General features: G+C 54.7%; 1 protein-coding gene across 2 annotated transcripts in view; it reads right to left on the bottom strand.

The window, feature by feature from the left end:
* The window catches only part of LOC117868219 (angiopoietin-2-like), a 29,133-nt gene that overhangs the window by 12,655 nt on the left and 1,004 nt on the right, over positions 1–15,474 (bottom strand). The window contains exon 1 of one of the 2 annotated variants that reach the window (XM_034754008.1): positions 6,788–7,362. The exons of the other annotated variant lie outside the window; for it this stretch is intronic. Coding sequence (XP_034609899.1) covers positions 6,788–7,093 — 306 coding nt within the window. The 5' untranslated portion in view covers positions 7,094–7,362. Of the gene's footprint in view, positions 1–6,787; positions 7,363–15,474 lie in introns of those variants that run through there. 2 annotated transcript variants of the gene reach the window in all.

The following is a 15,474-nucleotide window of genomic DNA, read 5'->3' on the forward strand; positions in this document are numbered from 1 at the left end:
CATCCATCTGACCCCCGGCACACACCTCCATCCATCCGTCCATCCACCACCATGATATTTAGGCACCTGCCTTCTGTGAAACATGCAACATGAACTCTAGGAAACATACCTCATAGTCAGGTTCTCAGGTTAATAATATCAGCCTCCCATGTCTGAGCTGCTCCGCACGCTTTGGTTAAACCTCACCTGCCCCCCACCCCCAGAAAGGCAAGGCAGTGCTACTGATCCCCCCAAGGAGACAGGTACAGAGACGTGCAGTGGGGTCACCTGCAGTCATGCTCCCCCCGGGCCTGGCAGAGCTGGGACTGGGTTGTGCTCTAACCACTAGACCGTTCTCTCTCCCTGCGTTCCTTGTGCTGGAGGGGACGAGTGGTAAACAAATGAGAGTCTGGGAACGGGCGAACCGAGCCCCGCTTGCTTCTTTCTGCCTATTGTTTTGTAACTGACCCCCTGCCCCCGAAGGCTGTGGCAAGGGGGCCGCGTGCTTTTCGCCCGCAGGGCCTCCTCGCTGCATAAATATTGCTCTCCGCACTGTGTATGCAGATGATGTGCCCTGCCCATGTACAAACACCATCATCCCCATGGGCATTTGCCAAACTTCCTCCCATTGTAACGGGGGAGCGAGGAAGGGAATTCAGCTCATCACACCCGCCTGCGCTTGGCTCCTCTTCGCGTGCCCGAGCCGAGAGCGCACGGGGTACGCTGCTTCGGAGCAGGGGCTCAAACCCATTCACTGCTTGCCTCCCATGGCAGTACACAGACTTCCTTCCTGGACTGGGAGCTCTCCGGGGCAGCGGCCATGTGTCTGTACCAGTGGCCCATTTCACTGCATCGCTTTGCTTTCGTCTGTTACACAGATGTAAACAAGGACTTATTTAATCCTTCCACTGTGCCATGGAGCCCATCCTGAAGTGATGCAGGACGGGCCCAGCTCTGCAGTGACTTGTTTAACTTGGAGAGAGATTTTTAAAAAGAAAATTTAAAAAAAGGGTGGGGGTTAAATTAATAAACACTGATGGATTCCCGGTGACTCTGGGAGCACCTCCAACACTCTCAGGTCTGGAATGAATGTGATTCCCTCCCTCACAGCAACCTCTCTCCTTCGTGAAGCAGGATGGGAGCAGGTTTTCAAGGCACCTTTCCTACCTCAGAAAGAGACTGATCCTGGGTATGCAGCGGCCGTGACATGCACACCCACTGTACCTCCCGATGGCTCACACACAGGCTCACATGTTCTGGAGACAGGCTGCTGGCCCAGACCCTCAGATCCTTGCCTCCTTCTGGGGCAGTTATCAGAGATGGGCAGCTCTATAACCAAAGCCCTGAGGCTCATGGTAGTAAAACACCACCTCCCAGCAGGGCATGTCTGCAGGACCTGGCCCCTTGCCGCTATTTAAAGAGCATCTGCTGGTATTTAGTGTTGTGTTCTCTTTTATTAGGGAACTAAAAGTCCTTGAGAACTAGGGCTAGGAACCAGGCCATTGGAAACTGGGATGATACTGACCTTAGGAACCAGTCGAATCTCTAGGGGAATTAAAGAGTGAGGCAGTACGCTGGGGCTGATTGCAAGGACTGCTTGGCCCACTGAATCCTCAGTCCTCTGACTTGTGCCCAGAAGTCCCACCTGAGTGGGGGCCCCTTGGTGGTGTGCACTGCACGTGCACTCAGCAAGAGACAGGCCCTGGCTCCGCGTGACTCACAGTCTCACTAGACAAGACAAAGGGGAGGAGAAGGGCACAGAACTGACTTGACCAGGCTCCCACCCACCATCTGGCAGAGCCAAGAACTGAGGCCCAGGCCAGTGTCTTAACCGCACGCCGTCCTTCCCAGACACAGGCCCACACTGCTCAGGCAAAGCCAGGTTCATTGAGCTGCAAATGTGCCAGGAGGCTCCACTCTCATTCCCCTCCCCCAGCGGGTTGCCATATCCCTGGCACAAGGCCTGTTACTCAGCCAGGCAGACCAGATGTCCCGATTTTATAGGGTCAGTCCCGATTTTTGGGTCTTTTTTTATATAGGCTCCTATTCCCCCCCGTCCCGTCCCGATTTTTTACACTTGCTGTCTGGTCACCTTCTACTCTGCAAAAGCCCTTTTATTTTAAAATCTGGGTCTCTTTGATGTTACGTGAACCCACCAGAGACTATCCTGAAAGGGCAAAACTCTCACTGGGTTTTGGTCCTGAGCAGCCAGGAACTGCCGATTCGGATCAAAATTGCAAAGTAAATCAGAAAACCTGCTAGATTCCAGCTGATTGTTGACAAGGGGGTGGGGTTGTCAACCCCTTATTGACCAGCGCCCCTGAAATGGGCGCTGGTCAATAAAAATGGACTTAACTCCAGTGGTACCACCCTGATTTGGCCACTTCCAAGCCACAATGGCTGGAAAGCGTTGTCTGACGGGCTTCCCTGCCATATCCCATAACAGCAGGCCCAAGGCGGCCTCTCGCATTCCATTCCTGACGTGCTGGTGGCTGAGTCGCAGCGGGAAGGAGTTACAGGGTGGGGGTTGTTTGGGGAGAGTCGCCCGGGGGGTCTCAGCAAAAGAACAGATTATAAACAGGAAGCTGGGTGTCTGGCAGGAATACCAGGCTCTGTCCGCAGGAGGATCTGAAAGCACTTTGCAGATGTTAATGAACTGAGTCAGGGTCATGATCCCCGTCAATGAAGGAGACGCCTGAGGTACAGACTGTCATGGTTAACACAGGGTCGGCTGGCCAGGACCAGGCGACATGATGTTAAACCTGGCTTGTTCAGGCCTGCTTGATACTGTAACTCAGCAGGGTCGTCTTTCACAGCACAGACAAGCTGAGTGACTTGGCCAAGGTCACGTGCTGAGTCAGTGGCAGAGCTAAGAACAGGCCCCAGGTCAGCCAGAAAACCTTCGTTCTTGTGAGTGAGCGATGGCCAAGCGGAGTCATTCACAATACAGCAGTGCCGGCAGCGTCAGCATGAGCTGTAAAATCCCCCGTCCCTTTGTCCTTGACCAGAGGTTCCAACTCACCTGACAGAACTAGGCTTCCGGTTCCCATGTGGCACCACCAGGGGCATGAGCCTGGCACCAAGGTTGTCACGGCTCTCCACCGCTGAGTGACAGACAATTCTGCCGGGCCTTTTTTGACTTGCAGAAGGAACCCCACCCCTACCTGTGTTGCTAAGACGCCTGATTTTCAAACCTGGGCTCCTTGCACAAAACCTATAACTCCCTTCTGTGGGCACACACAGCTTTATTTTGGCAGTGCTTGGGGCCCCATTGTGCTGAGTGCCGTATATACACCAGTGAGAGCCAGCCCCTGCCCCGGGGAGCTCTCGGAACGGACCGGTTAGTTATCCTCACTTTGCAGATGGGGCACTGAGGCCTAGAGAGATTCAGTGATTTGCTTGAGGTCACCGAGGAAGCCTGAAGCAGAGTCAACAAGTGAACCCAGATCTCCAGAGTCCCAATGCACCGCTGTACCCACAAGCCTATCCATCGTTGCTTCCCGGAGGTAGGTAGCCCCTCTCCGAGGGGCCTAGACCACGCTCGAAGCGCCTCGGTGTGAGGTTTGGAGGGAGAATAATGGGAGATTTGGGGGGGAAATGTTTGCAGGGAAGAGCCGACAGCCTCGTGTCTGAGCTTCATGTGCAAACACTGAGCAGAGGCTCACGGGGAAACGTCAGTGCCAAGCGGTTTCCGCCTTTGGCTCTTTGAGCCCAGCAGGTGGAGTGAAGTTTGCTCCCTTCTGCTGCAGCTGAGCGATTACGGAGCCCTGTCCCCCAGACACTCCTGGCGAGGTTGATGATGCACTTTGCTGAGGCTCAGAACCGGCCCATCCTATTTTGCATCCGCCGTGGTGTCTACTGGCTGTCAGAGAGCCCGAGAACCCCCAGCTGCCCCTCGCCCGGTACGCCCGGGGTGTCCACATTCCATCAGCAGGTCATGGAGCGCAGCAGCAGGGGCTGTCAGGAGGAGGCTGGCACCAGGTCCTCACACGTTGGATCAGCTGGGCCCTAATTGCTGCTTTCCCCCCCACCGCTTGCAGCCATCCTGGGCGGTGACGCGAAGCAGGTTCTCCCCGGGTCATCGTTTGGATGGGAGACTGAGGGCGGCGGTGCTGGCAGTTCAGTGCAGGGGAACTTCTGAGTGGGCCATACCAGACACCTGGGCTTTCGCTGCTGCTCCCCCTCTGCTGTCCAGCTGACATGGCCGGTCCAGCTCAGCACCCAGGGGTGAGAGACAGGCCCTAACATCAGCACCTGCCTTCTCAAGGAGAGGCCCCAGGGTGGGGCTTTAGCAGGCGATGAAGCCACCAGCCCAGGGCATCTTGCTCCCGGTGACGATCCCAGCTATACGATTGGAGTCCGAGCGACCAGAGAGAGGCCTGGTACGAAGCAGCCAGCTAGCCCCTGGCATTCCTCTTTGCTGTTCCCTCCTCTTGCCCCTCGCTCAGCCACCAGCGTTATGGCTTTACAATTCACCAGACCGTGTCTCCTTTCCCTGTGGCAGAACGCCTCTGGCTGGGCTCCCCCTGCTCCTAGTTGGCCCTGGAGGAATCCTGCTTCCCCGATGAGTCTGCCTGAGAAACTGTGGCTGGATCCCAGCAGGGCTGAAAACACGAGTGCCTGGGAGCAGCCCCCTGGCTCCGCTCGCGGCGCTGGGTCCCGCTCAGCAGGGAACCAGATCAGCACTGTTTACCTTCCACCCCAGACAACATGATTCATGGCTTCTTGGGCAATAAACACACATCTGGGTGTCCAGGGAAAGGAAACAGCTGAGGAGAATGTTTTCCAGTCCACTTCCTAACAGTCTGTGCATCTCCATTTAACCCCTGCGGTGCCAGAGGGCCAGGACGGCCTGGGGAGCACCCTCTCCCACCCAGACCGTCCACCCTGCCCTCCCTGCGCATTCAGTGTGTGGCATGTTTGTAAAAGCAGGATCAAGACCTGAGCCCCTGGGGGGGCAGCAGCCTTAGGAACCTGTAATGTGCTGGCAGACAGAAGGGGACTTTTCCATGCAGATCAGGTTCAGCGGCACTGACGACTAAATCGCCCAGTTCCTAGAAACAAAACTCTGCTGCCTCACCCCAGACACATGTTTTCTGCCTGCCTGGAGTCTGGGTCAGCTGCTGCGGCTTCCCAGACTGTGCCTCCATATGGCACAATCACAAGAATCCTGCAGGTTATGTCGCTGCCACCCCTTGTCTTTCAACGGGTCCTCAAACGACACGCAGTATATTCTGCACACAGCACCACGAAAATTCAGCCACAACTCCACAACGGACCCCGGATAGGACAGAAGTGACACAGCTAAGGATTCTGGGGCAAATCCCGTCCCGTGGAATCCTTAGAGTCCATGCTGAGCTGGCAGGAGCTAAGGTCTCATCCAGAGACCCCTGCACAGCAAACAGCATTGCTCTCAATGCTGCACTACATGCTATCCCAGTGAGTGCACAGGAATATGTATTAACACAAGGGCGTTGTAATGCTCGGTATTAATCACGTTCCGACACTTTCCCCTGTACTGCTCACATGCCCTCAGCCTTGATCTGATGGGGTTTTTATTTGGGGGGATTTATTTTTAATTAAATTCTCCCCTAGTGCAACTATTTGCTTATTGCTTTGGTAGAGTGCAAAGAAGTTTGTTCTGCCCGGCGTAGGTCGTCTTTGGAAAGAGATGTAACGTAGTCTGAATTAGACACATGCCCCCCATAGCAGCCTGGGAACAAAGAGGAAGGAAACAACCCCTCTGCTGCCTGGTTGGTATCTGCATGCAAAGCAATTGGTATTTATGGGTTAGGAAGGAGCCCGATATACCCTGCAGGCACGGGGTGAATCCTGGCAGCAGAGAAGTCAGTGGCAGAAATAGTGACAAAAGGATCAGGATTTCACCCATGCGGCTCGATTCTGACATTGCTTCTAAACTGGTTTTACTTCAGTTCGCCGGTGTAAGTGGAGTTATTCCCGATTTACACCAGTGTAACTGGTACCAGAGTCACTCTCAAACTCTCGGCTCGCAAAGGAGAGACCTATGAACCCAAGTGACTGTGATTTCCTGGGTTTTAAAATAACTGGAAAGAAAAACAGAAAAAGAATTTTTCCGCTCCGGCTCTGCCGGTAAAAGAACATCAGGCACAGCCGAGTAGCAGAACACGGGTCTGAGAACAGAGACAGAAAGCATGTCACACTCAGGAGGGGGCTAGTAGAGATCTAACCTTTTAAACAGTTTAAAAGGGGTATTTAATATTAGGCGAGATGCTAGGTTCCCAGGATCAATAAAGAAGTTGCCCATTTAAATGATCCAAGCCCTTGTACTGTTTTCCTCATCTATAGGGGTAACTTACCTGCAATAATGCTGAGACTGTCTGGATCAAGGTGAGAAGCCTGTTTGGTCCCTTTAACAAAGTAATTATACAGCAGTTCCCAGGCACAGACTTTGACCAAAGCCTCTCGAGGAAGCCAGCGCCACATGGTTATGGTCAGAAAAGTGACAGTGCAGCCTTGTGTCACATCCACCCACATTACTGCGCAAAGACGCTTTTGCTGCTGCAAAGGCAGCAGTTAGGGGAGAGCGAGCTGGGTCCTAGCCTGACTCGTGCATCGGCAGCAGAAAGGTAGCAAGCTGCAAGAGGTCGCCCCTTGATGCAAGAGGCAGAGGGAGCCCCGTTTGACTCTCCGAGCCCAGAGGGAGGTTGGCAACGCTGCATGTTTGCAGGCCAAGCCCTGTGTTTGGAAAGGGACTGGCATGCTGTGGGCACTGCTGCAATCTATACAAGAACCACTGCGATCCAAGCAGGCCCTGACTGGATCTTACCTTCTGCAGCCACTGTGTGTTGTTTTCCATGACGTTCTCCAGCTGTTGGAGCCGCTTGGCTGGCCACTTGGGCTCAGGCACGGGCGGAGCATCTCTCTGCAGCGAGTTGGAGACCTGGTATTCGGCGGCGGAGGGGTAACAGCCCCCAAGCTCTGGGAGCAGGAAGGTGTAGCTGCAGGGCCCATGCTGCACCTGGTGCTGAGGTCTCTCAAGGCTGTCCTTCCCTTTCAGGTGGGAACCAAGTCCCAGAGCCAGCACAGCCCATGCAGCCCCCACTAACCACAGCAGGGTTCCCCCAGCTCCCATCCTCACCTTCCAGGGGGCTTACTCCTACCCAGCTGAAAGGGTCTGGTTTGAACTTCACACGCACGCACGTTTCCCTGCTTCTGTGCTGCCTGGTGTGGGACACTCAGTCCTCCCCCTGCTCCACTGCTGCTGACATGTGGCGTCTGACAGCTCCGAGGCTGGGCGCGCAGCTGGCCAGGAATCCTGCTCCCTGAGTCTGTGTTTCCACGATAAAGGCCCTCGATTGCTTCCTATATCTCTGGCCCATGTTCTCCTGACAACCGCAGGAAGTTTTATTATTATTATTATTTTCAGCCCTCCCCTTTCCCCTCCCTCGCCCCCCAGCTCCTCTCCCGCCCCCTGTGGGGCTCTGGAACCCGTCCCAGTCCCAGCCCTCTTTGAGGATGCCTTGTCCCTTGGAATCCAGCTCCCTCAGAGGAGATAATTAGGCCACAAGAATGTGTGTCAGCCCCCAGCCCAGGCCAGGGGCGCTGGGGCTTTCCGTTTATCTCAGGCGGCCGCTTGGCCTCGCCTCCTTCCTTCCTGCCGTTCTCTGCAGACTCACTTTGCCTGGCAGAGCTTGGAGAATAGTCAGCCTCACCCCCCAGAGAGTGCTTCCCAGCACCCCGCTTTCTAACCCTGGCACCCCCTCCCGCACAGGCAGCTTGTCAGTGGCAGGTCTGTCACAGGGGGGTTACATGTGCCAGGAAGGTCTGAAAAACCTGCCCTGCTGGGAGAGACTAGCGAAGCGCCGACTACTTTGCCTGGTGGGTTCAGAGGGGAGCTGCCCACAGTCTGGCTGCAGCTCCCAGGGTGAAGAGCTGTTTGTCACGGAGTCCCCGGGCGATGCTCTGGAACTGCTGCCCACAAAGCCAGTCAGGACTTTGGGGAGCCTCCTCTCCCATGGAGCAGACTGTCTTCAGGGCAAGACGCTCACACGGCTTCACCTCCTGGGTCTCTCCTGGGAGCATTCAGCATATGCCCTTCCGTGCGCTTCCCACAGCAAGTCCACCCAGGCGGGGTCCTGGGGAAGCCAGAGGGTCCTGCACCCCCACTTTGCAGTCAGACGTGACTCTCAGCCAGCCAGTAAAACAGAGGTTTATTGGATGACAGGAACACGGTCTAAAACAGAGCTTGTAGATACAAAAAACAAGATCCTTCCGCCGGGTCCATTCTGGGGCCCAGCGAGGCAGACACCCCCGTCTGCACTCACTCCCCATCCCCAGCCAGCCGCAAACTGAAACCCCCTCCTTTCTCGCCTTTGTCTTTTTCCCCGAGCCAGGTCACCTGATTGTTCACCTTTAGCTGTTCCCTTGCAAGGGGGGAAGGACCCTGGCCATTTGTTCCTAGGATACAGATTGTTGGCCATTTATGCACACCGGAGACTTAAGAAATGCATAGGGGAAACTGAGGCACCCACACGGTATTCAGAGGAAACATTAAGAACAGTCCCACTTCGTCACACTGAGCTGGCTCTAGGGGGAGGTCTTGGCTTGAGAACTGTCCCCCACTCGTACGAGGGTCAAGTCAAGGGGCCGCATCCCTCCCCCTCCCACGCCACACTGGAGGACATCCAGGACAGCCACAGATTCACATACACCGACTGGGAGAGTCCCGGGTGCTGTACATGTAGCTAAAATGGACGCAAATGTTCTTTGCCCTGCTAAGCTCGGGTCCATACGTTTAAGGGTTTAATGTATTTGCTTTTAATTTGCCCAGAATTGTTTTGCAGTGTTTTTGTTACTCAATAAAATTCTATTCTTTGGAAAAGAATCACATGTTTCTTGTAGCAATTACCCTGGGAGCCTCCCCCCCTCCCCAAGCAGGAGGGAGATGCTTTGTTGACCCTCAGGGTTCTTGCTGTTTGCTGTTAGGTTTTCTGTTTGGGGAGCATTACGGGAGGGTCAAATCACTGTCGGCTGAGGCAGGGTAGAGCCTGTGTAAACCATGGCTCTGGGCACAGGCACCAACTTTCCAATGTGCCTGGGGCGGGGGGGGCGGTGCTTGACCCCCGGCTCTGCCCCAGGCCCTGCCCTCACTCTGCCCCCCCAGAGGGGATTGTTTTAGGGACCCCTGACTGCCTTGGGGAGGGTGGTTCTCCAGGGATTACAAACAATCCCATAGCACTTGAGACCAGCAGCGGCTGAACCCCCAAAGATTCAGAGGCTGGGTGTGGTCCAGATGAGCTCCCAAATGCTTGGTCGTTCAATTCTCCAAATGTCTCGCATCTGCAGAGTTGGGCTGGGGGGATCTCCCAAGAATGGCTCCCTTGGGGTATTCTGTCATTTCCAGTGGCTGTCTAGATGCTGCCCCAGACATTTCAGGACTGGGCTCGTAGTTTCCAAACTGGCTCATTCATGCCTACTCATGACCCAAGTCAGACTTGAACCCAGGTCCCCAGCCCACCCGTCCTCGGCAGCATTTCTAAACAACTCGCCCCGCGCCGTGCAAGAGGCCTGTGAGGTTTGCAGGGTTTGTTCCGGCTTGGAAGGGTCACTTGTAACATACTTGTTCCAGTAAATATTTACTGAAGTTCCATGGAGCTCCTGGCAGAACTGGCTCCCACAGCACCTCTGCCCTCAGCCACATTTCCGCAGGGCCAGCATTTGTTTCTCATGCATCTCAGCTGAGGAAAACCCAAAGGGAAGGTTTCAAGCGCCTATGAATATACCCCCTGCCCACTCCTGTCGCTGTAGCTACAATGACAGTCCCTGATACCAGCGCGGGCTGGAGCAGCCTACAGTATTGTTTCCTGAATCCAGGTGGGAGAAGGGCTCCCACATCCACCCATCTTGGGACCCCCTAGTAGCACCTTGTGCCAGCTGCCAAAAGGAAAGTTTGTTTCTTCAAGAAGAGGAAGCCCAAGCCCCAGGGACTGCCCCAAGCAGCTGGCACAAGCCCAGGTAGGACAGGTTGGCACACTCGGTGGGACAGTGAGAAGGTGAATAAACACCTGGACAAAGTATCAGGGGGTAGCCGTGTTAGTCTGTATCTACAAAAACAACAAGGAGTCTGGTGGCACCTTAAAGACTAACAGATTTATTTGGGCATAAGCTTTCGTGAGTAAAAACCTCACTTCTTCGGATGCACCTGGACAAAGACATCCCTCATCTGAATTCAGGGCTTGCAGAAATTGATATATAGGCCTCCCTGCAGGTTCATACAGTAGGAACTTGCCCTACTGCTTCGAGCACAGGACGCAGATTGTACGATTCTCAGGCAGATGAGAAAGCCTGGAAGTTCGCGCACTGGGGCTGCCTTACGCAGCCGCAGCCTGTGAGGCCCCAGGATGGCAGCGCTCCCGGCGTGGGCAGCAGAGAACGCGTAGCCAATGCATGTCAGTATCTGATCCATGGTCCTATTCTTGTGGCCTCCCTGGCCTCTCGTGTGCCGCACTGGAGAGCCAGCCCAGGTGGCCCCTGGCTTGGAAAGGTGCTGTTAAATCAGGCCCCTCGAACGGAAACCACTCGCCTTGCCGGGCAAATGACTTGGTCAGGAGAGCTGCTCCCATACATTTGCTAACGAGAGCTGAGACGGGGTAGTTTTTTCCTGCCCCCCAAACAGCAAAATAATTACACAAGTGCATTTGTTGAATCTAGCAGAGATGGAAAGGGCAGCCGGAGCTTCAGGGACTGGGCTACTTTGTATTCCAACAGCAAGGCTCAGAACTCTAAGGGACCCCAGTCGTGGGCAGTCGCCCATTGACTAGGGGCCGCTAATTACATGCAAGGTCGCAGGCTGAAGCTGGGGTGTACCTGGGGTGCACGGCCCCAGCACCCCCGTGATGGAAGACAGCGATGCATGCTTGCTAACAGAATGGTGCGATCGTTCCCAGGGACTCAGCCTCAGCCCAGCAGGGAGCTCGTGGCTGGCCCAGCAGGTGAGCACGGTGCATAGCTGTCACTGGGATCCCCAGGTGCTGTCAGTTACAACAGATCTGTGAGTGCTCCCCACAGTGTACTAACGGGGACCTACTCAGAGACAGGAGGGAGGTGGGGAATGGTCCGAGATTAAAGCACAGTAGAGACTTGGGCTCTATTCCTGTCTCTGCTGCAAGTTCCCTATGAGATGTGGGCCAAGTCACATTCCCACTTCGGTTTCCCTGTCTATCAGAGAGGGGTGACAGGATCTGCTCTGAGATCCTGGAGCAGAAGGTGTAAGGGAAGGGCAAAGAAATAGCTTTAAAAGGGGATACTAAATAATCCAGCCTGCCGGACACAACATCTTGTAAGAGCTCCTGCCTCGTCTCACCACGTACCAACCTCCTGGGCGGCTGTGTCCTTCCCAAGTGTTACCCAAGTGTCTGGGCCAGACTCCCAGGCACACAGCTCTGCTCACTCCAAGGGAACTCCTTCACCCGCTCTCCAGCTGCACCTCTGGCCTGTGTGTGTATGGAGCTCTGCTGGTCCTCTCCGTGCCAGTCTTTCCGCCAGAGCCCCAGCCCCATATGTAGGACCAGCACGTTCAGTGGATGGGGAGGGAAGAGGGGACAATGCGGGCACCCACATACCTAGAAGAGCCAGTGCCGGCATGGGCTCTGCTTCAGACAGAAAAGGGAAGGTGGTTTTAATTCCCCCTCCTGACCCACACCCCTGTTCTTTCTGTCTTCATTCAAGTAACTGGGAAGGTTCTTGGTTTGGTGCCTGCATGAGATAATTCCCTGCAGAACGGGCCATTGTTCTGCTACAGCTGAACCGCTCACACCCCAGAACATACACAGATGCAAAGCAAATCCACCCTCCATTAAAACATTCAAAAACCACCCCTCCCCCGCAAAAAAACATAATCTTTTTGTCTCATTCTTGTTCTCTCCAGGCCAGATTTCCAAACACAACTGCCACAATTGGGATTTTGAAGCTCGAGTTCTCACATGCATGACTTTTTGACACCCTGGTTTTGGTGCACACAGAAATAAGGATTTGTCATTTTTACTTAGTATTTGGGACAATGCTGTCCAAAGCAGCGGGTGCACAGTCCCTGCCCCATTGCACTTACATTCTAAATTAGACAGATGCTACATTCAACGAGGAGTTTAGGAACAATGGTCTAATTACAAGGGGATGAGATGGGGGATTAATGTTGAGGAGGGTGATTTTAGTCTGTGTTGTTGCAAATTTGATTTGCATGCACAAATTGGGTAGTTAGCTGCCTCCCTACTCCATTTGCATGCACAAAGCTGAGGATTTGCATGTGCAAAACCTTTGGTGTGAAATATCTCACCTACAAATTGAGAGGCCAGCATGAAGCTTATTTAAAATTCTCCGTCCCCTTCCAGTTTATTTTGCTTTAGATTAATAAACTATCTGGCAAACTCCCAGCAATGGAAAAAAGTCTTGACTGCTCTCCAAGGAGCAAAGAAAAGTGTCCACCAGTGAGGCTGCTTCCTCTCTGATAACCTCCCACTGAGACAGTGCTTCAGCCTGGCTTCACTTATTCTTGACTATCTGGGTCTGGCACAGAAAGCCAAATTGCGGTTCAAGTCCTGCGTGTGTGTCCTGTTTGAGGAGAAGGAATGCAGAGCAGCCAGCCCAGGGCTGAGGAACCTGCTTGGGCAAGCTTCTGGGAGGAACCCTGTAAACCCCCAGCCCTGTGCCCTGGTTCAGAGTTCGTTGGGTGGGGGGGTTCCCCCAGTGGTGGTTTGTCTAACTCCAGAGATTGATGGGAGCCAGCACTGTCCCTGCACCCAGTGAGCAGAAACTGGAAATGTGCATTGGGGAGCTAACCAGTACACAAGGGATCTTCTGTTTGTTCAGATGCTCTCCCTGGGGACGCGCCAGTGGATCCCTGGGGACTGCACCACCCCAAGACCAGACTGCCAGGGATGGTCCCACCACTTTATCCCCCCATTCGACAGACAGGGAACAGAGACTAGAGAGACTCAGTAACTTCGTCAGGGTGACACAGAGAGTCTGTGGCAGAGCCAGGAATGGGACCCAGGAGCCAGGTCCCTTAATCACAGCATCATCCTTCCTCTCACTTTAGAGTCACCATCAATGGGCACTGAGTCACCTACGATTAAGTGGTTTATAATAAGGCCTCTCGAACTTGGTTGCTCATTGCTCCAGTCAGCCAGTGTGAGCTGAGGGGAAAGGGGGGTGACACAGGGAGGAAGCCAACCACTTGGCAAGGAGGAATCTTGGATGGGGGCTGAAGAATCTCTTGTTTTTCCTCCACATTCTCCCTGCCATCATCATGAGTAACATTCTGCAAACACACAAGCCCGTGATTTGGAGGCCAACACTTCCCGTAAACAATGGACATTTCTTAATGAGCCCCGGCACCAAAGCGAGGCTGTAAACACGTAGCCTAGCACAGCTACTGCTCGGTTCAGCGCCCAGGAAATTACAGCCAGCCACAACCAGGATGAGCCCCCGGCCAGGCAGCTCCTTATAAGCCCCTCAGCTCCCGTCACCGCTGCAATTACTCACCAGGCTATTATTTATCCCCCCAACAGCCAGGCAGGAACCTGCCCCCTCCCTCCCCCCATCTGAGTGTTTTAGTTTGCAAGAGCCTGATCCAAACCCCAGCTGAAGGCAGCCGGAGACTTTCCCCATTGACTGCTTTGTCTCGGGCTGTTACTGCTCCTGGAAGTGAAGGGCAGAGGTTCCTAGTTAGGGCAAGCCAGCGTGCAGAGGCACGTTCCCTCACACAGCCCAGGCCTGGCCCACAGCTCCCCTGCCAACAGACCCGTCACCCTGCCCTGCAATACCCTCTGCCCTGCAGCCCTGAGTTCCCACCCAGCTCTGCCAATGTCCCTCAGCCTCTACACGCCATCGCCCGGCTATCCCAGTCCTGGATCCCTTCCTCCACAGCTCTGCCAGTGCCCCTCAGCCTTGCCCTACAATACCCTGTGCTGTTCCAGTCCCGGGCTGCTTCTGAGCAGATTCCGTTCACCCATTCCAGGTCTGGGTCTGCCAGGCAGTAGGCACAGTGAGAGCAGAGGTGGGCACAGTCTGCCATGTGTGTAATCCGAATGGCTGACAAAGACGTCAGGCCTCAGCTCACAAACCCCTGTGTAAGAGCAGAGTGAATACAGAGCGAGGCAGGTTCAGCCCGTCCTGAGCCAGCGCTCCTTGGAGTTCTGTGTCTGGCACGGATGCTGTTGGAACCAAAGAGACATGACTGTGTTACTTAGCTAAGGTGCTACCTTATATGGTGCCTGTCTCCTGGAGACACAGGGGCAGCCCTCAGAGAATTCTCCAGGCCAGACGAGGTGAAATGTTTTCTGGGAAGGTTTTAGCTCACTCTTTATATGGCAGTGTTTCAGTTAGAGGAGCTTTGTGGCTTGATTCAGTGGCTGGGGGAGACTCAGAGCAGTGACTGCATAGTGGGTGGGAGCAGCAAGACTATCTCGTTCTTATTTAGCACTTTCCATGGCTCTCAATGTGCTTCACACAGAGGAGGGGGCAGGATCACTACCCCCATTTTACAGAATAAGAAACTGAGGCACAGGGAGGGGAAGTGACTTGCCCAAGGTCAGTCAGCAAACTAGTGGCAGAGACAAGAAAAAAACCTCAGGTCTCCCAAGTCCCACTCCGATGCTCTATCCACTAGGCAGCGTAGCCTATAGCCTGGTGGGGAGGGAGCTTTATGGAGGGGAGGGAGCTTTATGGAGACGGAGACTAGACTCCCGGGCTCCTTTCCCAGGGCTGCCGCGGACTCACCTTGGCAGCTCATGCTGTCTCTCTGCAGCACACTTGACCCACTGGTAAAACGGGACACCAATACTCAGCTCACAGGGGTGTCTGGGAGGCTGGTCAAGTGCTTTGAGCTCGTTGGCTGAAGGAGGGCTAGAGACAGGCCAGGGCAGTGGCCGAGCAGCCCTTGCACCTGTGACCTGGAGCAACCCTCTACTGGGCTGAGGGTGCATGGTCAGCCTTGGTTTCTTTGCTGAGGTTGTGGCTTGGGGATGTGGACACTAAACTGAGAGGTGTCCCCAGGCTGGCTCTTAGGCTACCAGCCGGACTAGGCCAGTGGCTGCTCTATGCTTACCCTCACTCCTGCGTCTGCCCCAGTCTGCTCTAGCCCTGTTCACCTGCTCACCTCCTGACTCCAGCTCTGACCCTTCGCTTTGGCTCCTGGTTCCCGACTCCAGCTCTGAACTCTGAGGCTGTTCCTGGCCTCTGACCGCTAGGCCTGACCGCCCACGCCCCGTCTGTGCCACAGGGTGACCATGACATGTGTGAATTTCCAGGTGCTAGGTTCCATAACGTTCATTCATTCATTCCCAGAGCTTCCCCGCCTCTGGCTGCCCAATCACAGAGCTTTCGCCAGAGCTGCTGCCCAATCCTGGAGCTTCTTCCCTACCGGCTGCCCGGACGGGCCCCAGCCAGACGGTGAACAAGCGACGAGCAGCATAAACATGTCAGACACATTAGCCGCGAGCCAACACAAACCACAGG

This window comes from Trachemys scripta, chromosome 20, assembly GCF_013100865.1.
Source record: "Trachemys scripta elegans isolate TJP31775 chromosome 20, CAS_Tse_1.0, whole genome shotgun sequence".
NCBI lineage: Eukaryota > Metazoa > Chordata > Testudines > Emydidae > Trachemys > Trachemys scripta.